Raw genomic sequence first — 26756 nt, 5'->3', positions numbered from 1 at the left:
ACTGTTTTTGTGATCTACTTCCTTGATTTTGAATATAAACCAGATGTGTAACCCTAATTTAGACACTACTTTGTCTTCTTCCCCTTAGTATCATCTTGCTGTTTTAATTTTTGGAAGGATATGTTTTTTTTTTCTAGCCAATATTACTTGTCTGTCAATATTTCTGCTGCTATTGCAGCATAGACTTGAATGATTCATGATAATTGCAGGCAACTGGCAGAAACCTGCAGGTATGATAACGATGTCTGAAAAGTTGAAATTCCTGAAGGGAACTTTTATGCATTTCTGTGTATGGATTGACCCCAGGGAAATCCATTGAAGTCTTCATTACAATGGTTTACTCCCTGCAGAGATTGGGCGGGGGGGAGGGGGGGGCTTCCAGCCTCGGAGAATGCCTTATGGGGAAAACTAAAGAAGAAAGCATCTTAAATGTCCAAAAAAATAAATTATTGGTTGCTTGATCTATGTCTTCCAGTTATGATCTTACTTAGTGTATTCCAAATGACCTAAAGAATGAAGGATATGTTAGACAACTTAGGAAACTAGTGTCTCTTGAAAATTTCAGAAACTTAGAGTAGGGAATAAATTTTTTGGGGGAAGAGTGTTAATATTTACAGATTTATTATTATTAGATGTTTATCCTGCCTTTTTTTACATATATAACTCAAAGCAGTGAACATACTTAATATGCTTGCCTCTTTTTTCTCAACAACAAGCCTGTGAGGTAGGTTGGATTGAGAGAGAGAAACAAGCCCAAAGTCCTCCAGCTAGCTTTCATGCCTATGAGAGGCCTAAAATTCACAATATCCTGCTTTTTAGGCCAGCATCTAGCAACTAAAGAGAACTGGCTCTCAGGTGATGCTGCTATGATGCATTTATAATAAGAGAAGGGTAAGCCGCGCCATTTTAATTCTACTAACAAAATAACAAGAAATTATACATTAACAATCTCATTCTTATGGGGAGGCAATGGGAAAACATCAGTATTGAAGTGGAACTGCTGATATTATTGCTGATATTGTTGATTTTTCTTTAAAAAAACCACTGTTTAGCTTGATCAAAATGTACACATTAAGGAAAGAAATGAAGTAAAACTGCTTAGTCTATAATATTACATCCCTTAGTAAAACCATAAAACTGAAATGAACATTTTACAATATATTTATTACCTTTTGGGATCAGCTATTAATGTCCTTGTTTCCTCTATATGTGACATTGCCATCTATGTTGAATTGCAGTTTTTATCTACTCTGGCATTCTTCAGATTTCTAAGAACTACAACTTCTAGACTTCCTAGTCAGTAAGGATGTTGACAATACAGTTGGGAATCCTTTTCTCCATTAATGCCTGTACTTACAATACAGTTGGGAAAACTTTTCTCCATTAATGCCTTACTTTAATCAAAAATTTTAAATGTCTGATCCTTTGAAATAATATCTAAAGAAGAACTTCAATATAGCAAAGAATATATGAATTTCATACTAAAAATAAAAAGGCAACATCTATTATATATCATGAAATACAGTACTTGTCCCATGTTAATAAGATAGTGTCTTTTATTCATACACAGCATTCTTCAAAAAACTCTATTGTTCCCAAGATTGCACATTAATTATTTGCTTGATGGCTTCTTCAGTCATGACCATGTAATAAAATTCTATTGGGCAGTAGATGGATATATGTTGTTGTATTTACTGACTAGAGCTTAGATTTCTGTGTTTAAAAATCAGTTGACTTAATAAATGGTATTAATACTACCTTGACATCTAGTAATACATTGCCTAGTCTAGATGTGCATTACACCTCTCTAAATTATTGCTTTTCTTGAATTTCATTCATATAGCACTCTGGGGGCTCATCTAGAAAACAAACTGCTTCAGCATTGACTTATTAAGCTATAATTCTGAAGCAAGTAGGCTCAAGCATGGATACAAGTTACAGTTTTGTTAGATTCAAAAACTGCTGTCATTATAAAATGGTAGCATATTTCTTTTTAAAAAATCTTTTATATCAAAATACGGAGTTTTGAAAATGTATGGATTTAAAGGCTGCAAATTCCATAGGGGATCCTGAGATAGTAAAATGTTGAAGCAGATGCAACTTTTATTGTAGTAGCTTGTCCTGGGTCAATAATGGTCAGATAATTAGTAATGAATACAATTAGATTGCCTAAAAGTAATAAATTTTGCCATGAGTGAATGTACAGCTCCATTGATTTATGCACAATTGGGGACAACATATTAGCATATCTCTATTATTTATAGGTTTTTTTTATTAGAGCTATATTTATTCAAATCTTTGAGTTCTATTAAGGCTGATTCTTTAGAACCTTACCTGCAGTGACAGATGGTGCTCACTTTGTTCAGAGATTTTTTGCCAAATTTTTTTAGTTTTGATCATATGTGTGATGAAAATAGTTTCAAACATTATTCACCTAAAATATTATTGTATTTTAAGGGAATGTTAATGAATTGTATTTTCCCTCTAACAATGATCCGGCAAGGGCTAATTTCTAGCTATGAATAAATACAACAAATTTGTGTAATTATTTGAGAATTCTTTAGAATAGGCCCTCTATATGTATATTTCTATATTGCTTATAACTTTAATTATTGGGATTTAGGCAATACTATATTGTCTTGCAGGGCAGTCATTGTATTAAATACCTATAGAATGAGATGAATGTGCCTGAAAAAAGTCAATTTTGATTGTGCATATGGCATGCTAGCTAATATGTACCTAACAAATTTGTATTGCATTTACCATTAGCAGGGAATACTGCATGTGGCATAGGTGTGGCTAAAGCTGTTCATCTTGTCTACACCTTTCTAACTTTGGCCTCAAGTTGATCACAGATATGAGGAGCAAAGGATATGTCAGTATCTGTGGCTCATCTATGATGACCATGGCATATTAGAATGTAAGAGGAATAAATCAAAACAGAACACGATTAATAAGAAGAAAGAGAAAAGGAAGGAAGGAAGGAAGGAGGAAGGGAGGGAAGGAAGGAAGGAAAATGAAAGAGAAAGAACTAACAGATTAATAAAGGTAGTCTGATTTGAAAGAAACTAAAAGCATAGCAACTTCAGAAAATGAAAAAAAAAGCCCTGTTTAAAAAAGTATTATAAGCTAGATCAGTGTTTGCGAACCTTTTCAGCCCTGAGTACCGAAATGGGGGGTGGGGCATGCGTGCACACATGCCGGAAACCGGAAGAGCAGCTGCCCAGTGTGCATGCGTGAACTGGGAAGTTGATCTTCTGGTTTCTGGCATATGCACTAGGTGGCTGCTCTTCTGATTTCCGGCGCGCATGCATGCACGAAGACCAGCAGGCCAATGCACATACACACGCCAGAAACTAGAAGATCAACTTCCCGGCATGCGCATGCACACTGGGTGGCTGCTCTTCTGGTTTCCAGCAACTTCATGCGTGAAGACCAGCTAGCTGGCACCGGAAGCCAGAAGAGCAATGGGCGACAGCTCGCGTGCCTGGAGAGATGGCTCTGCGTGCCATAGGTTCACCATCACAGAGCTAGATTAATCTAATAGCGTGAATGGAAATTTGACATAAGGAAGTTTTATACTTGGAATATATAAAATAATGATTTTACTATGTGCCACAATGTGGAGTTAATGGAAAGTATAAATGATTATCAAAAGAAGCAAAACTATGCATAGCAACAAGCTCTGACCACTTTACTCATTTTGTTATATGGGAGTTATATGGGAGTGAGAGTTATACTGAATATCAGGAGAAACAAAAAGAAAGTTCAGTTCAATAGGAGAGAGATACTTAATGTGGAAAACAAGTATAGTCAAGAATGGGGCCTGAATGAATATGGATATAAAAATGATTGAGCAGCATGGAAAAAATATAGTGGGTTGGTCTATAGACTTATTGAGGATCAAATTGCAAAACAAATAGGAAAAAAGGATGAATGGGTTGAGAGGCGAGGAAAACCAGACAATTTGTGTTAGTTGATGAGATCCTGAAAAAGAGAGAGATGAAAATTTTAATAAAGCAAAGACAATATTTGCGGCAGTCTATGGACATGTTGGAAGGAAGAATGTAGTTTACAAAGTCAAAAAAATATGAAAAGTATCAAAAAGATGACCTACCCCCAAAGTAAGTCCTAGTTTGATTTTTACACGTGCCCGATACAAGCCCTAGTTTAGACCCCTCCCACTCGGGTGCACCGGGTGGGACGAGGCGCATGGATAAAAATTAAGCTAGGGTGGGGATGGGGAGGAGCTGTCCTACTAACCAGGCCTCACACACCCCAACACCTAAGTCGCCTTGCAAGCCCACTTCTATGGCCATTTGCTGCCCCTTGCATGTATCGCTCCCCGCCTCCATTTCGCTGTCAGAGGCTTTCTGGAAAGGCCTGTGCAGCTGAGAAATGAGGTCCGGATTGACGCTCGCGTTGCCCCAGCCTCCGTTTTGCCGTCAGAGGCCCTTCTGGAAAGGCCTCTGCAGCCAATAACAGAGCTTCAGATCGATCAGTTATTGGCTGTAGAGGGTTTCTGGAAAGTCCTTTGCAGCTAATAACAAGCGGCCGCAGAAGAAGTGGGCTGGCAGTGGGCTCCTGCTGGACAAGACTGTCAGTGCCACCACCTCGAGGTAAGTCAGTAATTAGACATCTCCCGAAAATAAGACCTGGTGCCCTTTTTGGTGACAAAAGAAAAAAAAAAGACTGTGTCTTATTTTGGGGGAACACGGTATGTAGTGTGTGTTGTTGATGTAAACTAGTTCCGGCTGTGTTCATTTTTCTTGTCATGCCTTTAATTACTTTTGCTTACTGTTTTTATTCCCATTCTGTGTTTTATATAATGTTGCTTAAAGTAAAAGGGAATTGGAATTGTATGATGGTATGTGTGTATATATATATATATATATATATATATATCACACACATACATACATACACACATATACATATACACACATACATATATACATACATACGTGTGTGTGGGTGTGTGGGTGTGTGTGATTTATGCTTTCCAATCCCAAGGCATTGGATATAGCCAGTGTGTTGAAGCTAACAAGATCTGGATTTCATTAATACCTTTATTATATCCATGATAAATATCAACAGCATGAAATGGACTTAATTTTGGTTAAATTTTAGTCGCTTAATAATAATAATTGAGTTTCTATCTGAAACATGGCATATCTGGTTTACAATGAGAGCTACAAGATGTGATTTGTAAGTGCTATTTCTAATCCATATATCATATATCTTTAAACATATTTTAAACACGCACACACAGAGACACATAGACTGTGTCATGCTAAAAGCAGCCTTTGTTTCTCTATTCTAGGTTGTTTGCATTCGCTCTACATGGAATGCACTCTCACCAAAACTGAACTGTGATACCCGGCCACTTATTTTAAAAACACTCAATGAACTGTTCTCCCTTGTCCCTTCATTAATGGTGAATTCAAGTGAATATGAGGTATGTCTCATACTGGCCTATTTTTTAAAAAATCCGTCATTTTAAATAAGGCAATCAAGTTAATACTTCCTTGAAGATTGTTTATGAACATAAGTGAAGGCAACTGAACTGGAGAGTTGAGGCAGTGTTCTAATGACATTATTGGAAAGCGGTAGAGCCAGATTTCCTTTGCTATGTTTCCTTCAACTTTTGAAGAATTGTTATTTTTATAAGACTAGCAGATAACGATCAACCTTGGTGTTCTTCAAAAAAGCTGAGCAGGATTGGACCTCCTTAGTGTTTGGATAGCAGAGCACTTTCATTTCGCTTGCCATAGGCAAGGTTAAGAAATTGAAAAATATTCCAACAGACAGCAGTGGCAAACCAAATTTTCGTTGCCAGTACTCTAAAGAAGACTTTATCTTTACTTCTAAGTAAGATGCATTAAATACATTGGAGATTTGAAAAGAGGGTCAGACGAATCAGAGAAACTACCCAGGGCCAGAACTAATGTTTATAGGTATTCTTGACTTACGACCACAATTGAGCCCAAAATTTCTGTTGCTGAGCGAGACAGTTGTTAAGTGAGTTTTGCGCTCTTTTTATGGCTGTTTTTGCCACAGTTATTAAGTGAACCACTGCAGTTGCTAAATAACACAGTTATTAGGTGAATCTGGCTTCCCCGTTGACTTTGCTTGTCAAAAGATTGCCAAATGGTTGTAGGGCACTTTTTCAATGCCGTTGTAACTTCGGTCACTAAACAAACTGTTGTAAGTCAAGGACAACTTTGACTTATCAGCTATCATTTCATGGCTGAGTAGCGATTAAAACTAGAATGGACTGAAGAGCTGAAGGTTTTTATGATCATTTTGTTAAAATTGAAAGTCTGGCGCTTTCATGGAACTATTGAGGATTTCTTAATAACTTATGAAAAGGAATTGTATTCAGGAAGAATCAATCTAAACAGCGATTTGCCCTTAGTTTTCTCATTGGCTGGAACCATCTCTATAACCAGTTTAAAATTACTTTAATTTTAAATAGCTTGTTTGTCACAAGTAAATAAGCCTACTCCAGATTAGACCAAAAGCTTATCTAGCTCAGCATTCTATTCTAAAGAAGCCATCCTAGATATTTCCATAGGTGCAATATGAATGTATTAGCACTCGCTCCTTATGTTGCCTAGCAACTAGTATTCAGAGGCATACTGCATTTTATAAATAATCTGCAAGTAGCTAGGTGGATAACTATATTCTGACGAATTTGACTGTTAAATGTCTAACAGATTCCAAATGTTCATTCCGCTAAGCATGTTATTTCCTTCTTGAGGTGAAAACCTCCAAATAATTTAACCTTTTGTTATTGGAGAGTTTGTACAACACTGTAATCATTGAAGTGGTGTTTTTCTGCATTTTTCCTGTCTGCATTTTTTTTTAAAGTAAATGAGCAAAATTGTACTAATGCTATATAATTGAATCAAATCTTGTAACAGTGGCAGTTAGGTATTCAATGTATTTCATAAAATGCCAATCTAATGCGAAAGAGTTATGAAAAAGACAAATTCCATTTTATACGCCTGTACAAAATTTGACTTTTTAATAACAGCTGCCCTGTAGGCAGATATTTTAATTGAATTAGCCATTATAAAATCAGGGTAGTTTGCCTAGTCTATGAACATACACTTAAGTTACCTACAGGTGATTGCTTGGTATATTTTTGGTATATTACATACTATACAGGTAGTCCTCAACTTGCAATCACAATTGAGCCTAAAATTTCTGTTCTTAAGACTATTAAATAACTTTCCCCCCATTTTATGACCTTTCTTGCCACAATTATTAAGTGAATCACTGCAGTTGTTAAATTAGTAACCTCGTTATTAAGTGAAACTGGCTTCCCCATTTCCTTTGCTTGTCAGAAGGTCGCAAAATGTGATTGCGTGATCCCAGGACCTTGCAACCATCCTAAATACATGCCAGTTACCAAGCATCCTAATTTTGATGATTTGACCATGGGGATGCTGCAACGGTCGTAAGTGTGAAAAACGGTCATAAGTCACTTTTTCCAGTGCCATTGCAACTTTGAACGGTCACTAAATGAATGGTTGTAAGTTGAGGACTACCTGTATAACGACAGGCTGCAATTTGTTTTGTTTTGTCCTGATGGAAATAAATTATTTGAAAGCTGAGGAAATAGGATGATTACAGCCTTGTATCGAAGATCATTGGGACTTAATAGTGCAGTCTCTTATATCAGGGGTCCCCAAACTGTGGCCTGCTAATAGGTTGTGCCCTGTTTTGAACCGGGCTGTTGAAGTAGCGGGCAAGCATGCAGAGCTTCATTTGTGCATGCACAGGATTTAGGTTGCAGATGTGAAACCATTTCCCTCTACACTGAAGACCCTGCCACCGGTCCGCAGACCCAAAAAGGTCTTGTGTCTTATATTACTCCATAGATATACTTTCCAAAAAATTTGGTAAAATCCAGTTAAATATTGAGTAAATTCTAGTGCTATGTTTCCCCTATTTCCCCCCATACACATACTCTAATGAGCTGAAAGGTGGTTCTCTTAGGGTCATTTGGCTGTGTCTGGTATTCGTATTGCAAATGCAGTTGCATATATTTAATATAATTATTCTGTCAACGAAAGAGTGAACAGAATGTTTTAATAGGTAACGTCTATGCTTCTAAAAGCATTTAAATCTGTTTACATGGTTGAGATTGTAACATTGAAAATGTTTTTTGAATTGCCTCTTTAAGGGTACTTAAAGGTCAACCCCTCCCCCTCAACCTCAAGTGGTACTTTGCATTTTTATTATACATCATTGAATATGGGATCTTGAATATAATTTTTGACCTTTGAAATTTTCTCAGTAAGTATAATAAGGACTATTAGTCTTCACTTTGGAGCCAGCTAAATTGGCAAAAACCTTTCTTGTTATTTTAAATGAAACTCTAGTGGCCACATAAAAATATTATTCCCTTGTCAGTTCCTCAAATAAACTGCTAATCCATAAATGCCTGTCTTGGTTTATTTTACGATGTGTTATTTACCTCAATTTTCTATCATGTTTCCTTAATAAAAAGAATCTTTTATAAGTTGGATTTTGTTCTCTCTCCCCCATTTGATGTTATAGAAGTTTAAAGCTCAAGTTGTCAGTTTCCTATGGAGCCAAACACAAAGCAAGGTGAGATATTAGAAAATGAACTGACTTTGGCCAGATACTGGCCTTATTTAAATATTTTCTGTGTTGCATTAAACATCTAGTTTCTCTGTCCAATCCTACATCTTTTTTTATAACATACCATGATTATGTGTCACATAATCATGATTACGATATGTTATTTAAAAAAAGGCACTTTTTTCCCCTACTACCGCTGCATACCTTCCTAATTCTTTATTTGCTGCCCAGTTATGATTGGTCAATGATATTGATAATTTCCCCTAAAAATCCACAAATATTATCAGGACCACAGTACAGTCATAGTAAATGAACTGTGTGTTGCTATGGGCAAGTCACCATTCTTTATTTCTAAAACATTTTGCAGTCAGAAGGTTCAAAATATAAGGCAGTCAATTTGTATTTTGAGACTTTTGATCTTACCATTAAGTAATATCTCAGATGTTTACCCCAAAGCCCTACTATAGTATAACTACTGCAGAATAATACAACTTATGTGCAGTTAAAAAAAAAAAAAAGGTTTCTTTTGCTCAGTAATTTTGGGTGATGTGATCTTTTAGCACACACTATTTGCTTTTAACCGCAAGGTTCAAGACAATTTAGAACTTGCCCTACATTCTCTACTTGGGAAATCAATGCTGCATTTAACATAATAAATAAATACAGTATTTTTCCTTATCCATCCTTATTTGCAATGATGTGATGGCAATATTTTTCTTTAGGATTCTCTTGTAGCTATCTCTGCATATAAATCTCTCTCTGAATTTCGTTCTGAAGAATACACCATCCTCCATCTTCCTGAACAGGTAGATCTTTCTTACTTTAATTATGGGTAAGTGTTGGAATCAACAGGAATACAAAACTGTGGAAACAATGTCCAATCCTTGCTTGGACATTCAGTAATTCATCTGATCTTAATAGGAAATGGCTGTCTAAGTTGCTATTGTGTCTCTTGTATTAGAGTATATTCCAGTTGCCTGGACTCATATCCTTCCATCTGTTGCAGGTGGGAGTTTGGAAGCAAAGAGTCTTCTGTAAATGAGAACATTTGTCTTGAAAATAATCAGATTTTTGAGTTGCATAGTAAGCAGGAGCTGGACCAACGAAGTCATAATGGGGTGAATAAGCCAAGCAAAAAGAGCTTACCCTTCATCCTTAAAAGTCAATTAATATGTGATTGTGTACTCCAACACAGTTATAAAAGACTGACATTTTGAACAAGAGAAGCAACATGTGTCATTTTTTTTTTACTTAGATTGTTTCTAATAAGATTATAATAGCTTTCTGAGAAGTATGCCATGTTCTACTTGGTTGTGATTAACTTTCAAATTCAATTCAAAACATTGACTTGATTTTTGAAACATTGTGCATCCATAGGAAGCATCTTTGTCCTTTCCTTAATAGATATTAAGATAAGCCATAGTTTATTAAGTTATAATGTATTGAATATGTCATACCTATCAGAGTTTGAGCAGAATATTAACCCTAAACTATGTTTTATAAACCCCTGAAACTTAGTTCACATAATGCAGGGGTGTCAAACTCAAGGCCCACGGGCTGGATTCGGCCCACAGGCTGCGGGCTGCTTAGATGTGGCCCGTGGGGCCAACCTGGAAACAGCGAAGGACTGGCCCATGGTGCCTCTGCCAGTAAAAATGGAGCTTGGGAGGGCCGTGTATTGCCCTCCCAAGCTCCATTTTTACTGGCAGAGGTTGCAGAAGGCCGTTGCAGCTGAAAACGAACCTCATGTGGGCTGCGTGTGGCCCTCCTGAGCTTCATTTTCGCTGGAAGAGGATTGCAGGAAGCCGTTGCAACCAAAATCGAAGATCGGGAGCCCGTTTTCGCTGTCAGAGTGCTTGGGCCTCCACAGGCACCCCTGACAAGTGATGTTGAGCTGCCCCCCCAATCCCGCCCCCCCCAAGGTTAAACACAATCCTGATGCAGCCCTCAATGAAATCAAGTTTGACATCCCTGACATAATGCATCAATTCAAAACTATCAGATTACAATTTAACCTGTACAAAGTTGAAATTTCCTAACTCCAGTTTTTTTTAATCTGAGAGTACTAAAAAATCTTTTGGTTATGGCACTTATAGGAAGGTTGCAATATTTTTTTAAAAAAGAAAATAAAGCCTTTAGTGGGACTGACATTTTTTCTGTGGTTGGTTAATTTGTCATGCCTGCTTTATATTAAAACCTAATCTTCATTAAGGTGAGCAATTTATGATAATATAAAACTACAGGATAAGCAATACTAATGCTAAAATCAATATAGAAACTACAAAATGGAATATAAATAGTATTAATATTGACTTTATGTAATGCAACATAATAAAGTACAGTATTAGTTAATATAGAAAAATGCCTGTATGTTGGGTTAATAGTAATATTAAAATTGTAATATAATAAAATTCAGCAATAAAAGTTAAAGGAGTGAATTACTGGAATAGTAGACAATATTACAAATTTATGAATGTTATCTTTATATGGTCCTCTAATTTACATGGTTTTGTGCTTTAAAATGTAATATGCAAGTGCATAAAATAGGCATTTCCATAAAGGAATTCCAAAGGAGATACTGGTAAAAGTTAACACAGATATAAAAATAAAAAAAACAAAACCCTAATATGATGCCCACAGGTATGACAGATGGCATTAACCCATTATGAGGGTTATAAATATTCAACTGCCTGTACGATGGGTTTCTGTCTATAATACGAATGTGAATCAGCATAAATATATTGTACATCATTTTTAGTGTTAAAAATGTTCCAGGGTTTCCTTGAACTCCTTGGAATCTTAGCCTTAATTTTAATCTTAGTCTTAGTGAGTCTTTGGGTACCCAATGGAACAAAACAGATACAGTAGCAGGGAAGAAAGACAAATGCTGTCTTTCCATCCTCTTGCCCACATTTTCCTCAATAAAAAAATATTGATTTATTTTATTCTATTTGACTTAGGGCCACTTAACTCCTATTGACTTTAGGCGGCTCAGAGCATAAAAGCAAAAGGGCAGCATACAATTTTGTGAAAAGAACATAATGTAAAAAGAAGCCAAAATTGATCAAGAATACAAAATTGTCAAACACCCACAAAGGTCTCCAACCACTCTAACCCAATTCCTGAGGGGAGAACCAGATCTTTAAAATTATTGGCGCAATCCTCTTTAATATCCGTGTTCATCAAACTCCTGTGGAAAAAGTTATGAATTTATATTGATTTGTATATGAAATGGCTTATATTGGCTTATAATGGCTTTTTATTGATGTTATAACAATAGAATAAAAAAAGACATGTTTCATGTCTCCAAATCTGTTTATAACAACTTCTCCAGTAACCATGAAGTCTGGGAATTATGCGAGCTCTAGTTCATCATATTTAAAAAGAATCAAACTGAGGAAGGTCGAAGTTTAGTTGCCCTTCCTTTCAGTTGGTTTAGGGAAACTTATTTTCAGTTTTTGAAGTTCGATTTTGTATAACCGAATGCATGTACTTTTTTTCCCATGGTTTATCATGCATACAGGCAAGACCAGAATTGGCTCAACAAAATGTGGACGTAGAGATAGAGGAGGGAGAGGAAGAAGAAGAAGCAGATTTGTCTGTGCCTGGCCACTCATACATCAAATTGTTGTTGCTCACTCCTCCTCCTGTCTTACAAGGTAAAGCATATTCATAAAACATGATAATTTGTAATAGTTTTAAAATTTAAAATAGTTTTAAAATATCAAACATATAGTTTCTTAAAATTATTTCTAAAAGTTCAATTTGGAAATGGCGCTTTTAGTCCTCAATTTACAACAGTTCATTTAGTGACCATTCAAAGTTGCAATGGCACTGAAAAAAACAACTTATGGCTGTTTTTCACACTTATGACCATTGCAGCATCTTCATGGTCACGTGATCAAAATTCAGACGCTTGGGTTAGCTGACAAAAACAGGAGCTAGAAACAGGGAAATATATGAAAGGATCAGTGATATAAGGAAGATATGTTAAATTGGTTAAACTGTACGATTATTACTATTACTAATATTAATATAATTGATATTAATGCAATGAATGTTGTAAACACTTTGATTATCACTTCCTAAAGTGACTTGTACCCAGACAACACACTGTTCAATTGAAGTTGGAATTTTTATGTGCTATTAAATAAAATAAAAACTTATTTAAAAAAAAATCAGAACCTTGGCAACTGATTGATATTTATGACGGTTGCAGTGTCCTGGGGTCATGTGATCCCCTTTTGCGACCTTCTGACAAGCAAAATCAATGGGGAAGCCAAATTCACTTAACAACCATATTACTAACTTAACAGCTGTAATGATTCCCTTAACAACTGTGGCAAGAAAGGTTGTAATGTTGAATAAAATTCACTTAAAAACTGTCTTGCTTAGCAACAAAAATTTTGGGCTCAATTGTGGTTGTAAATTGAGGATTACCTGTCTAACTAAAATATACCAAGCAATCATTTGTGCTGTGAAGAAATGAGGTACAAGTAGTAATTGCCTTCACACACCCCTTATCAGCTTGAAGAGGTATTTGTTTTATAAAAGTTGGTGAGCTGGATATGGGACATAGAGTTGAAGGAGGCAAGACGCTCAATTCAGGTTTGATGTTTCTTGAGTGAATTGAAATAGAGTTAGAGTGAAAGCTTAGGATGTATCTCTAACCTTTGTTTCCAATTGTTTAGAAATCAAACGCAAACATGTATTCCTATACGTTTTTATTTACATGCATAGTTTTGGAAATTATTTATTCAGATAAAGATCACTATAAACTAATTTAAAAGCAGTAGAATTGAAGAAAGTTTCATAAAAAGAAAACTTTGTTCACTTATGGCAAAAACACAGCCGCCACTTATGAATCTGGAACAGAATTTAATATAAATATTGTCTTGGTCCATCTTAGGGCCTGGTTTTCAGCTGATTCTAACATGTATTTGGTGGATGTGCTTATATTTGTATATGCGTGGAAAAAGGTGCCAAATGTTCAAGGCAGTATGTAGCCAATAGAATTCCTAACAATAATCCTAACCTTGGTATCATTTATCAAACTGATTCTTTAGCAGTAAATAAAAGTTCTAAAAGTTACTGTAAAAAATAAAGCATCTATGAAATTGACAGAGGAGCTGTTAATATTTGTAATAAAATAAATAGTTTGGTTTAAATAGTTATAAAAGAAGTTATTCTGGATAACATTTCTAAGTAATGTCTATTGGAATGTTTGGATAAGGAGTTTTTCCTCTCTTCCTTTATGCATATAAAGAAAGCCTCCTATTATTAAATTGTTTTATATGAATCTGTATCAGTTGTCCAAAATATGTAGTTAATAGGGGCAAGAAGTGCCCCCCAAAGAAATGTTTGACAGATGCACTTTAGACAGCATAAACAAAAATCTCAAGAAATAACCAAAGTATTCCTAAATAGTAGCACAGATTTAGTTCTATAGTCATGTTAAGTTTTTGATCTGCTAATAGATTTGAAAAGTTGTCCTAGTCTTCCTATGGACTGCTTTTTCTGACACTTCCCTCTGGCTGTTATTAAGAGAAATAACAGGCAGGAAGTGGGGTGGGGGAATGGGTGGTGTTCAGGAGAATAGATGAAATAAGAAAAGATCGGAGGATAAAAAGCCAAGGCGTATCAGAATCTGACTGGATTTTGTTAACTGATTTGTGACACTTTGTGTATATCTGCCTTGCAGGAATGAGTATATGAATAAGTTTTCGGTCAATATTAGCTCCAGTTTATAAGATACCGAGCACCATATCTTTAAACTGTGCATCAGATCCACCCAGCTAATGAGAAACAGTTGTTTTTAGCTTTCCCTCTGAGGGAAAAAAAATGCAAGTTCTCATTATATAATAAAAAACATGTACAGATTGTTAAACCTAACAAATGTTGCCTTACTTTGCCTAATGATGATGAAGCAATGAGTAGTGTGACCTGCTGTGGTCCCTCTGACTATGTTTGCCCGTGCATTTCAGTTTCCCAGTTATAACAATTGTTAAAAATTTCATCAGTTAACATAACTTTAAAACCCCAGCTTTGCTATCCTTGTTCAACCTAACCCTGTTGCATCTATTTATTTTTCAGTATCTGTCTTGGAATTGTTTTATTTTAAATCAAAATAAGCATTGTGTAGCTCTGGCTGGGATATTTTTTGGATGCTGTAGGTTAAAGTCACTTCTGTTGTTTCAAATTGGGGACCTCATTCGAATGGTCAGACAAAGGGTCCATTGATCAACATATAAGACATTTTGGGCTGTTTGTTTTTGTTCCTGAGCTGGAACATCTGACACCATTTATTGAAGGCTTCCTGAGGTGACATTTTGAGTGGGAGGTGAATATGAAGTCTTGCTTAGGAGTTACAGAAACCATGACCTTGAAGCTGCGATTGAAAATGGAGTTACCACTTATTTCAATATAACATTCCCAGATAATCATTGTGGTTCTGCCTTGGTTGGGTGGTTCTGGTTTCTCCAGTCAATCACCTTTTGTTTTCTTTCAGTCCCCTCACTGCCTTTTCACTTCTTCCCCTCCTCTTCCCCTTTAGCTTTTGAAGTGTTTGCAACATCACTTGTGAAAGAAGAGATGGCTAACATGCCTCGTGGAATATACCATTCTGCATTGAGAGGTAATGCTGTGCGGTCAGATCATGGGAAAACACTATCAAGCGTTCCAAACTTTATGATGAAAATGCATGAGAGGAACAAGCAGCCTGGGCTGAAACCTGGCCTTGCAGGTAAGATTTTTGCCATGTCCCTTTGTAAGCTTATTTACTTTATTTTTATGTCACTCAAGGAGGCATTCATAAATTTAAAACATTTAAATGTCACAATTGGCATAACTTGACATTCAGAATAAATACCATGTATGCCTTGCATTTACATCACTTTTAAAAAAAACAAGAACAGAGCACAGCCACCCGGTAACGCTGTCTACTAAGTGTTCTTAGTCCAATGTTCTGATTACTAAGAGCAGGGATTTTAAAAAGCCACAACAAAATTTTAAAAGCCTGAATAATAAGATACTTGAATAGTTTAAAAGGCTTAAAATATATTGCACATAAAGCAAAGCAGTCTATGGTTGAAATGTCAGCAAAACTAATATTCTAGGTCGTTAACTATAGTTTATAAGGCCTGATTACTTGAGGGATTGCCCAGCCATTTTGATTCTATAGGGTTGGCATACTCTGGATTCCTTCAATTAAATAGGATTTTAGAAGCATACTTTTCTGTAGCAGCAGCTGGCCTCTGGAATGAGGCTTCCCCTAAAACCCCCTCCCCCTCACTCTGATGTTATTTAGAAGAGTGGTGAAGACCTGGGTCTTCATCCAGACCATACCTCAGCCAAGTGCATGAATTATTAAATATTCCAATGGCATCTAGTGAAGGTCTAAAAAAAGCAACATTGTTCATGAGAATAGGTAGATAATAGGTAAATTTTGTGTAATAAAATGTCTTTGGGAGATGATCAAGCTTTCCTCTTATGCCCCTGTTGACTGGTATAGATCAGGTCTCCATGTCCATTCATGGGTGTATTATAGAATAAGTTTGCTATAAGAAAAGTGAATCCTGAAAAGAAGAAAAAATACTAATCTAATTAGGTAGAACCAGGACCATGAGTAGTTGGTGCTTTGGTGAATGATATACTGGAAAAAAAATCGGTAATTTGCATCTCCCCCTCCCCTTTAAGAAATAATTACCAAATTCTTTTGAAATCCCAGTTTTCAACTTTTCTATATTACAGTTTTATGTAATTTTACAATAATGTTAACATATATTTTTTGAACAGTTATCAGCAATTTAATGCATATATAAACACTATTTTCAGCTGGCATGTTACTGAGTTATGATCTTCCAATCCATGTGGGCAAAGATGGCAAACCTATCAGTCGATTTTTAGCCAGCAGGGGGCGAAACTTCCACCAGATGTTTATAGCTCTCATCCATGAGGTAAATGGCGCCATTCTCCTTTTTGTATAACCATTCAAAGCATTTATTCCCCTACCTGAGATTCCATTTGCTTATATTTAATTATGAAATGGTAGCTGCAAGCAACATGCTGTTGTAATTTGCTCTTAATTAAGTAAACTTAAGGAGAATGGAAAGCATAAATTCATCTAATGAAATGCTCTCTGATTTGAAGTGTTTTCTGTAAAACACTATGCAAATCAGAGTTTTATCTTCAACTCTTTTAAACAGTTTTGCTTACGCAGCTGACATTCTTGACAGTTCCAGGCTTGCCTGAAAAACAATTAGGGGATGGCAACCTATGGAGTCACCCATATGTCTTATTACTACTGTATATAATAACAACAACACCACAGTATGTCGCTTCATTGTTTTCAGCATCTTGGGGCATTATATTAATAGAATTGATATTTGTGCACTAAAGTTTTATAAACTGAAGCCATAACTTTCCTGCATGAGATATGATTTAAGGTAGGGACAAAAAAATAAGAAAAGGATGTATAATTAACTGTAATGCTTATACCACTTACAACAACTGATTTTTAGAAGTTGCAGAGAGTAGATATGAAAGGTATGTGACGTGTATGTTAGCATTTCTGTCAGATTGCATCAAACTGCTATATTATTGGTGCTATTTTTATAACTGGAGGAAGGTTCTGAGCAAGCTAACTATGTAAAATTATTTCCTGTCTGTTCTGACATTTGAATGGCAGCTGGGTTGCCAGGAAGAATTTACATCTACCTCTATTCGGAAAATGGGTACCCTGCAGACTAAGGAAGAGTTACTGAAGACCATTTTGAATTTTACTCAACTTTATGAAAGTAGACAAACTTTTGAAGAAGAGTTTCTATTTTATTTTATTTAACATTTCTTAAATTGTAGTAACTACCGGTATTAGATCAGTCTTGTGCCACCCAGAAAGGCTGGAAATATAATTCTCAGGATCCCTTGAATTAGCCATCAAGGCAGAAAATTCTTCCAATGCTTTTAGAAGGACACGAATTTGGGAAGCTGCATTAAATAATTGTCACCCATTTCCTCCACGTTTTTTTCAGAACACACAGCGCACGATACAACATAATGGCATTCTAAATTTTACTACTCTCGTGTCATTGATTATCTGTGATAGGTCTAAAAAATTCCAGGTTTAGAAGTAGTTATTAAATCTGTAAACCTGCAGAATGCTGTGCTTATTGATCTTTAAGATGCAACATTGGAGCTATTCTTCTGAAATTCCTATTTTAAAAAAATCTAATCCAGTGGCATTTCTCTTATGGGTCTATGAGTCTATGCTGAATTCTGATGTAAAATACTACAGAGGTCAGCCTGAAATAAAATACAGACTTTTAAAAATCTAAATCTGGCACAGGGATCTTGCTTTCGTATTAACAGCATCTATCACTTCTCAGTTTTCAGCTAAAGAGTGTAGAATTTATTCCAGTACTCTGTCTGTTTTGACTAGCTTGTACAGTACTCCAGGTTCTAACTTTCTTAGTTTTCACACTTTCCTGGGTTGTTGAAAGATGTCAGTGGCTCAGCTATCCAACTACATGTACAGTGCTTGGATATTCTCAGTCATTAGTAAAAACCATGTGGCCTCTTTTTCTTGAAGAATTCACGTTCCTATAAAATTAATAATAGGTTATAAAAATCTGTCTTGTTTTATGTACCTGTTCAGTAAGCCTTATTTCACAGAGCCAAATTTCTGAGGATAATCAGGAGGCGATCACTTAAAATAATTTGAAGGTATTTGTTTCCCCCATACACTTCATATCTTATATAGTCTTAAATTGAGTTCTGTTAAGATTAACAGAAAATATTATTTTTATGTTGCTTACAATGGTTTTAGAAGGAAAAATAGCATAAAAATAAGTTTATTTCCTGATTTATTTAATTTATACAAAGTTTTGTATCTATTGGAACAACCCAACTGACAGCACCAAAGTATAACAGAGAACAATTGAGAAGTAATCAAGTTGAAGAATGAATATTAAAATAACTGTAAAACAATGTACAGTCACGATTGAAAATGTAGGTTTTAACTCTATTGTTTGAATTCAGGCGAAAAAAATGGAAGAACAATGCAACTCTTGATAAGTGTGTTCCCAGGTTTGGATGCAACGTAGGACTTTGAAATTTTAAATTTATTTCTTTGTTATTTATTTTTTATTTATTTATTTGGCGCCCATCTTGTGTTAATGACTCTAGGCATCTTACAGCATCAAAGTTAAATAAAAACCTTGATTTCAGGAAATAGTTGTCATTGCTTATAAATGCAGTAAAAGTTTAAAACCTGCCACTGGATGAATCTGTTACATTATTGACCATGGAAAGATTTTTCTGCTACAAGCCAGACTCTTCTTCCACATTATGTGCTTCAAATAAGAAGAGACAAGGAAATAAACTAAAGTAATACTTAGCAGTAGCTAGCAGTTGATCCATTCCAGCCTGAAAAATAAGCTTCAGTTCTTCAATAGTGTTTTTGCTTACGAATAGAGCTAGTTAGAAGGATTATTGGAGGTAGATCTTGGGCTCTAAATTGCTAGATTCAAAAGGAAAACCAAAATTTCTTTTAAATATAATCAACTGAATAAATCTGTCTGCCTCATCCGAAATGTTTTATTAATTGCCCCGAACTACTGTGAAGTCTTACCTTCTTTTCTTTTTCTATAGGAGATTCTTACTTAAGAATCACTTTGAACTGCGAGATGCATGGCAAATAAATTGACAGTAATAATAAATAATTTTTGCCACAAACTCATTTTTTATTTGCTATCAACCACAAAAATCTTTCTTTTCTCTTTCAGAGTTTGGAATATATTTTTATCTTATAAAAAGAAATGTCTGTGTTCTATTTTATAACTTCAAGGCTTTTGTTTATTTCATATGGGGCTAAATTTCTTTTTGGCTTGACAGGCATTCAGAAATACACATGTTTGTATTAAATTTGAATCAGAGGAAAAATAAAAAAACGAGAAGATAATGAGAGAGAAGAGTGTTTTGCATATGCTGTTCTAGGCTTTGGAAACATGATTCAGAGCTATTCATTTGTGTGGCAATTTTTTTCTGTAGGATGCAAGATGTTAAGATCAAACCTTCCTCCTGATATAGCTTAATAAAAGTTATTTGAAATGGTAATTTCATTTTCAGAAACAATTTTTTCTTTGGCAAAAAAGAAGTAGCCAGCTTTTTGCAGCTGCAAGTACAATATTTGCAAAATAACATTTCACTTCTACTGCTTTTCTTTTTATATATATTATTTAATATTTTATCATAAAAATAAAATAAAAAATAGTAAAACAAACAAATAAATTGAAACACAACAAAAGCATACATTCAACCCTAATAACAAACAAGAAAAAATATGTCTAAGTGCTGAAAGAAAAGAAAAAGCAGTAAATTCTCCTCCCCTTTTTCACACACACACACACACATGTATGTATGTATGTATGTATGTATGTATGTATGTATGTAAAAGGGGAGGAGAAAGTACTGCTTTTTCGTATGAGGAAAAGAAAAAGCAGGCAACAGATTGAACTAATAATTACACTAATCTTCAAATCCCTCTGTTAACCATCTGTTATTATATTTAGCTCATAGAAAGTCCACAAACAGTTTCCAGTCTCTTATAAAGCTGTCTAGTCCATTATCTCTAATCAAAGCAGTTAATTTTGCCATCTCTGCTAAATCAGTCAATTTCAAAGTACATTATTCAACAGTCAGCATTCCTTTTTCTATCCAGTAATTGGCAAGTGCAATCCTTGCAGCCGTCACCATGTGAAGGAATAGCACCCCAAATTGTTTTTCAATTGGCTTGTCCATATCTTTAAAAAAGCTTCAGGTTTCATTAATATTTGTATCTTAAATATTTTTTCATTGTCATTATTATGTTTACCCAGTAATCATATTTCATATATTTGCAAGACTATTCCACTGCTTTTCTTGATAAAATAACAAACGTGTCTAATCGAATGAATGACAGGGAAAAAAAGGAAGGAAGGAAGGTTGTTGTTTTTTTTTAAACAAAGGAATGCAGTGGGGTCAAATAATTCCACATTAGAAATATTTGAGAAAGGCTCTCAGTTGATTCCTTGATTTGAAGGGAACAAGCCTGCAACTTGAGAATTCTCAACTTGTCTCTGATTTAAAATGATATCTCTGTTCCAATGGGAGTCAGCTCTGCCACTTTGGTATTCTTCATTATTGTTAAAAACTGTAGTGCTTTATTTTACAATATTTAAATACTGCCCTGATCCAAACATTCTGGACAATACACACTAGAGATTAACTTTCATCCTTTTCCACATGAATAATATGAATTTTGCATTTTACATTGCATTAGTTGTGAAGCTCAAATGTCTTTGGACACCAGGAATCAACAGCCTGGAGCTGCCTAGATCTTGGGAACTTTATTTTTGATCAGCATTAGTAAACCTGGTTTACTAAGTAGTGTAACACACAAAGAGGAAACAAAACTGCACATCAGTTATACGCAACCAGTTCAGGCAACTAACATCTGCAAGAAAACAATCAAATTCAGAGAGCACCAAGGACTTCACAGATTAAAGAATGTTTGTGAGAGAGTTTTCTTGCAGAAGGAGGTGTAAGAACTGAGATTCCAGGAAGAAGTCTAGCACACTGATGTGGGGATTGCTGACAGATACCTCATGCTTCCTCCCTGCTTCTTCATGATAAATAACTTAAGCCTCTAAAGATATTTCCAAACAATTCCTAGAAGCTCCAGTCTGTGTGGATGGTTTTGGGAATGCTGAGTATTACAGTACAATAATATGCGGAAGGGGTCAAATTGCCCACTCTTAAAGTTTTTTAGTCCCTCTAAATACAATGTTTTCCTTTACTCTATATAATAAGCTCCCTTTGAATTCATATAGGTAACCATTTTTCAGATATTACTGCATTGATGCCTCTTAATTATACACACACATACATACACACACTTTCTTAAAATAAAATAATTCTACGATATGATATGATATAATTCTATGATTATAAAATAATTCTATGATTCTGAAGATAAAATAATTCTATGATGACAGCTTTATCATTATTATTTCCTAAGAAACTCATTCAACATGTTGCTTTTCAACATGAATTATTGTCCTTTACTTACCAAAACACCCATGTAGAGATTTCTCATGAGCTTTAAACATTCTTACTGTTTTTCTCTTTTGTGAAGTTCTTTATTAATTCTGTAAGAATTTATTAAGGAACTCCTTAATTTTGCTTGCAGAGGAATCCATAGGGTTTGCTTGAACTAAATACTCAAAAGTTATTTTAGGAGCAGTTAAATGAATTCTTTTCAATATGTGTAGTTTTGCAGCTGGGATTGGAATGTAAATTGCATGCAGAGAAGTTTATGATAGTTACTTTCTAAATGAATTTTTAAGTGGCATCTTTATTAAGAGATGCATCTGAAGACACTATTTTCGGTGAAAAGTGTAAAACTAAAAACTGCTGTTTTAAAATTATGTTTTGTGTGTCTTGGGCATGTATGGTAAATAACGGATGTCAGTGTTAGAAAGAATGCTCATATTATATACAAAACATATGGGCATATTCACACAATGAATGAGATATTTTATCTAGTTCATTTAAGCTTGGCTAACATGGTTAAATATGTATGAAGAGCATATGTATATATCATGTTTATATACCCATATCCAACTGATAAAACCATTATCTGATGTAGTTCTTTGGATAATCTTTGTTAGGGTGTACAGTATCTGTCAATAGGAATTGCTTTAGTATATAAAGCATCTTTCACATTCTTTAGAATTCATTTTCTATTAAAGACAGACATACAGTTTTATAAGCAGGAATCCAAAGTTGTGTATTCTTCACATTCCTGTACTTTTTTTTTTATAATAGCTCTATAACTCATGATGTAAGTCTTCCCAAAGTGCTCACTATTTATATGTACTGGTAGGTGCTTATAGGTACAGAATAAGAAAACTTTGAACATGGCAGGTGTAAAATTTGAATATGCTTTTGGTCAGAACTCTATAATATCTCCTTTAGCAGAAGGTACAGTGAACAATGCCATAGATAAAAGGCTCCAGAATGAGCAATAATACCTGTCTTATGCTCAACATTAATCATCTTACCAAGAGATTCAAGACTGTTTCTCTTTCCAAATCAGAACTGAAGTCAGATTAGAAAGGATCCATAGGAAAAAAAAAATCCAAGTGGACTCCGATGTTTGTTATGTCACTGCTTTAGAACTTTAGTCCAAAAAATAAAGATTGTGACTTCTGGATTTAAAAAATGGTGGCCTGAAAATGGCTCTGTGAAAAGTGGAACCAGTGATGTGGCAAAAAATGAAGAGCTGTCATGTAGGCTGCCTCTCTGAATCTCTTCAGAAGTTACGACCTGGAGGGTTTTCACAAGTAGTTCTGATTGCTTCCACCTGACAATGGCAGACAGTGAAACAAAACTTAGTTCCCCTCTCATTTCTAGTCCAATTCCTTATTGTTTTATTTAATTATTAGTTGTTTATTTTATCAGGAAAATGTTTTGCAAAATATTACAGTTATACCAGTACCTCTGCCATAATGTTACCTCTTCCATAACCTTATTCACTGGAAGACACCTGCCTTATTCTAATGATAGAGATATGTCTTGATTCTAAAATCTAATTCCTTTTCCTAAAACAATTATTGATATAGTCTTTCTGACCAGTAAGAGGATTTGACATCAGAAGCATCTCTTTGAGTCTGAACTAGCTCAAAACCTCCTTCTCAGGAGGAGTGGGGAGGGGAACAGACCCACCCTGAGATTAATTCCCATTGTGGTCTTGAGGAGGACACATTACCACTCTCAAATATTAAAATCTTCATCATACCACAGTCACCTTAATACTGATCAAGATAAGATCCTCTTTAGGATATGATAAAAACAAATGAAAGCTAAAATCCTATATAAGATTCAGTCAGAAACAATCCATACATAATGTTCTGGCTTTCAATAGCTCCCCCCTTCCCTGTCCCCCTTCCCATATTGGAGCTCTCCATGGTACTGCCTTCTTTTTTTTTTTTTTTGGTTTCTTCTCAAAAATATCAATGTGAATAATCTGAACATAGCTGTCCACATTTGCATCCTGACCCAGATAATATTGCTAACATTCTAAACTAAACAATTCCCTTAGAGCTCAATAATCCAAATAATATGTAATAAATGTATGAACCGTCCTTTGATCCTTTGCTAGCTTAATGCTAAGTCCTTTTCCATTGTTACACTGATTATCTACTCAAACACTGCTGTCAGCTCCCCAGAGAATCAAAATCTGGACTTCATGCAGTATGAGAAGGTGCTTGGGACTGATTATGTCAACTGCTGTCAACTGTTGCCCTATCCCTGTTCCACAGATCAACCAGATTTTCATCAAGATCACCATGGCTTGTGGCAGCAGAATCTAGTAATTTTCAAAGGCTGTGTTAATAACCCTTTTTCCATTCCTGCGCAAAGTTTATGAGTAGTGATCCATCAATAATGTGGTTCTTTTGAACTTCTCGTTCTGCCTTTTTTGTATATCACTTTCATCTTTCCCAGCAAATAGTACGTCATGAGTATATCTTGTCACATTAATTGAGGGCCCCGTGGTTGCTATGACATCCTCAACTATTCCAGATGACAAGAATGTGACAGTGATGTAGAAAATTGCTCAGAATGTATCATTTCAGAGAAAACAGTCCTGTTAGAAAATTAGGGACACCTTCATAAGTTCCACTGGGAGACAACAGGGACATCAGCAGAATCCTTCTGTTCCAATGTGCCATGATTAGACACATACATTTCATTTTATTAGTTAAGATTAATTACAGTTTGCCAAGGTTTGGAGAAGAAACTAGTTCTAATAATCTAAAACAGAAGTGAAAACTTTGAGGCTAATTCTTTTGACTACAGGTAGTCCTTAACTTATGACCACAATTGAACCCAAAATTTCTGTTGCTAAGTGAGACATTTCATTAAGTGAGTTTTTCCCCATTTTACAACCTTTCTTGACAGAGTTGTTAAATGAATCACTTTAGTTGTTAATAACGATCGTTAAGTGAGTCTGCCTTCCCCATTGACTTTGCTTGTCAAAAGGTGGCAAACAGGGACATTGCAACCATCATAAATAGGACTCAAGTGCCAAGCATCTAAATTTTGATCACATCACCATGGAGATTCTGCAGTGGTCATAAATGTGAAAAATATGTCACTTTTATCAGTGTCTTTCTAATTTCGAACAGTCACTAAATGAGCTGTTGTAAGTCAAGGACTACTTGTACATTGGATGAAACAGAACTACACAAACATTCCCATAGGTAACATGGTATTGCTCATCCTTTCAATGAGTCTCATTTTACCTTGATAAATATTCCAGAAGCGCAATCTAGGATAATTAAAACTTTGATTATTGAATTATAGAACTTCCTATGATTCTCAAAGGTGCTTTTTCAAGAGGCAACTGGACTTCCTTGTTTTTTCTTTGAAGTCGTTTCACTTCTCATCCAAGAAGCTTCTTTAGCTCTGACTGGATGGTGGGGAATGGAAGGATTTATATTCCTTGCAGACAGCTGGTCATTTACATTCGTTTAGCAAGTTGTTGAGTCCACTTGGAGGTTTATCTGTGTTCTCAGGGTCACCTCAGGGTGTGGAGCCTTCTTGGAACTGCTGAAAGGATTGTGTTGTGGAGCTGTGCTTCCTGCACTGTTGTATGAGAAGCGAAACATCTTCAAAAAAAAACCAACAACCCGGAAAGTCCAGTTGCCTCTTGAAAAAGCACCTTGGGGGCAACCAAGACTTGGATGACTGAGAATCTCCATAGACATTTTCCTATGACTCTATTTTTTAAAAAATATTTTTTATTGATTTTATAACCACAACACAACACAACACAACATACAAAACATCAACACACCATATGTGTCTCTTTTTACATATCAGTTTCGTTCCTCTTACTTTCATCTTTCTACATTCCCCATTTTCCCTATGACTCTATTTTTAATCCTTTTCTCTCTCTAATAGTTACATCTAGCTTCCCCAATCTGTTCCTCTTTAGATGTGTTGATAACCACTCCATCATTTCCAACCAGAATCTGGTAGCTGATTTTCATGAAACAGCTGATAAGACATTCAGCTCTAAGTTCCATTTTCAAATGAAGCCAAGGCGTCTGTGGAAAGTAATAGATTGCATGAGTACTAAGATGATGAGAGTGAATCCTAGAGAGGCTGATAGTTACAACATACTTTACAATGGGGTTAATGTTGAAAAGTGTTCAGGTATTTCAAATGGTGCAGAATATTTAAACTACTTGGGCTTTTTTTAACAGCACTAAAACAATGTTATTACATTGCACAAGCTTCCAAGTTGTCTTTTTTTCTGAGCATAGTTTGGATGTTTGTTGTTTATGTAGAAAGACAAGTTCTGAAAGATTGCCACTTTATTTTATTTACCAAAAGAACTTTGGGAGATAGGAATCTAGGTCAAAGATTTATCTATGTCTGTAGCCCAATTATTGTATGGATTTGCCTCAGCTGGAATTAATTTCATTTCTCTACAGGTAGTTTTGAAATTTTTGCTTTCCTCAGTGTTTCTTGGTTTTTAACATTTAAAAACTCTATTCTTCTTATTAGAATGGTACTCCTTTATTTTTTAATATTTTTTATTATTCAAATTACCCAAATAATCTGTTGCTGCCTTTTAAGTACTGTGACTGAAATGAAAGAAACAGGATTGAACATAAAGAATGGAAAGAAACTGAATTGAACATAAAATCGAAGTTGGGTTTTTTAAATAAATAATTCTAATGTTTTTAAATAAAAAATACAACAGTAGATATTGAAAAGAAGTGTATTATAATCGAAACTGGCTTGTATACTTTGGATCTGGATTGGTGAGCTCCTTGCGCAGATGCACACTTAACCATGAAGCTGAGTGATGTTGTATTAGTCACTTTATCTCTGGATAGTTTCACAAAATGACTTTGTAAGAATAAATTTGTAAGTAGGGAGTGGCAAAAGTTAGTTCCTACATATTGGTGAAACAAATTAAAATATTTATGTTTATACACCAAGTTGTGTCTTTGTATGTATTACATAGTAGTCAGTATTATGTCCTGAATTTATGTTGACCTGAAAACTGCCAAGTTCTCATAACTTGT

The 26756-nt window shown here is 35.1% G+C and overlaps 1 protein-coding gene across 1 annotated transcript in view; it reads left to right on the top strand.

Annotated features, from left to right (window-relative positions):
- Nucleotides 1-26756, top strand: part of FOCAD (focadhesin) — a 136527-nt gene that overhangs the window by 59671 nt on the left and 50100 nt on the right. The window contains exons 15-20 of the mRNA XM_070935533.1: nucleotides 5324-5458; nucleotides 8572-8622; nucleotides 9339-9422; nucleotides 12140-12275; nucleotides 15170-15358; nucleotides 16450-16571. Of these exons, the coding sequence (XP_070791634.1) occupies nucleotides 5324-5458; nucleotides 8572-8622; nucleotides 9339-9422; nucleotides 12140-12275; nucleotides 15170-15358; nucleotides 16450-16571 (717 nt within the window). The remainder of the gene's footprint in view (nucleotides 1-5323; nucleotides 5459-8571; nucleotides 8623-9338; nucleotides 9423-12139; nucleotides 12276-15169; nucleotides 15359-16449; nucleotides 16572-26756) is intronic.

Source organism: Pituophis catenifer, unplaced genomic scaffold (assembly GCF_029215685.1).
Source record: "Pituophis catenifer annectens isolate HBS135680 unplaced genomic scaffold, rPitCat1.0.hap2 SCAF_2, whole genome shotgun sequence".
NCBI classification, from domain to species: domain Eukaryota; kingdom Metazoa; phylum Chordata; class Lepidosauria; order Squamata; family Colubridae; genus Pituophis; species Pituophis catenifer.
This window is presented reverse-complemented; position numbering and strand designations above follow the sequence as displayed.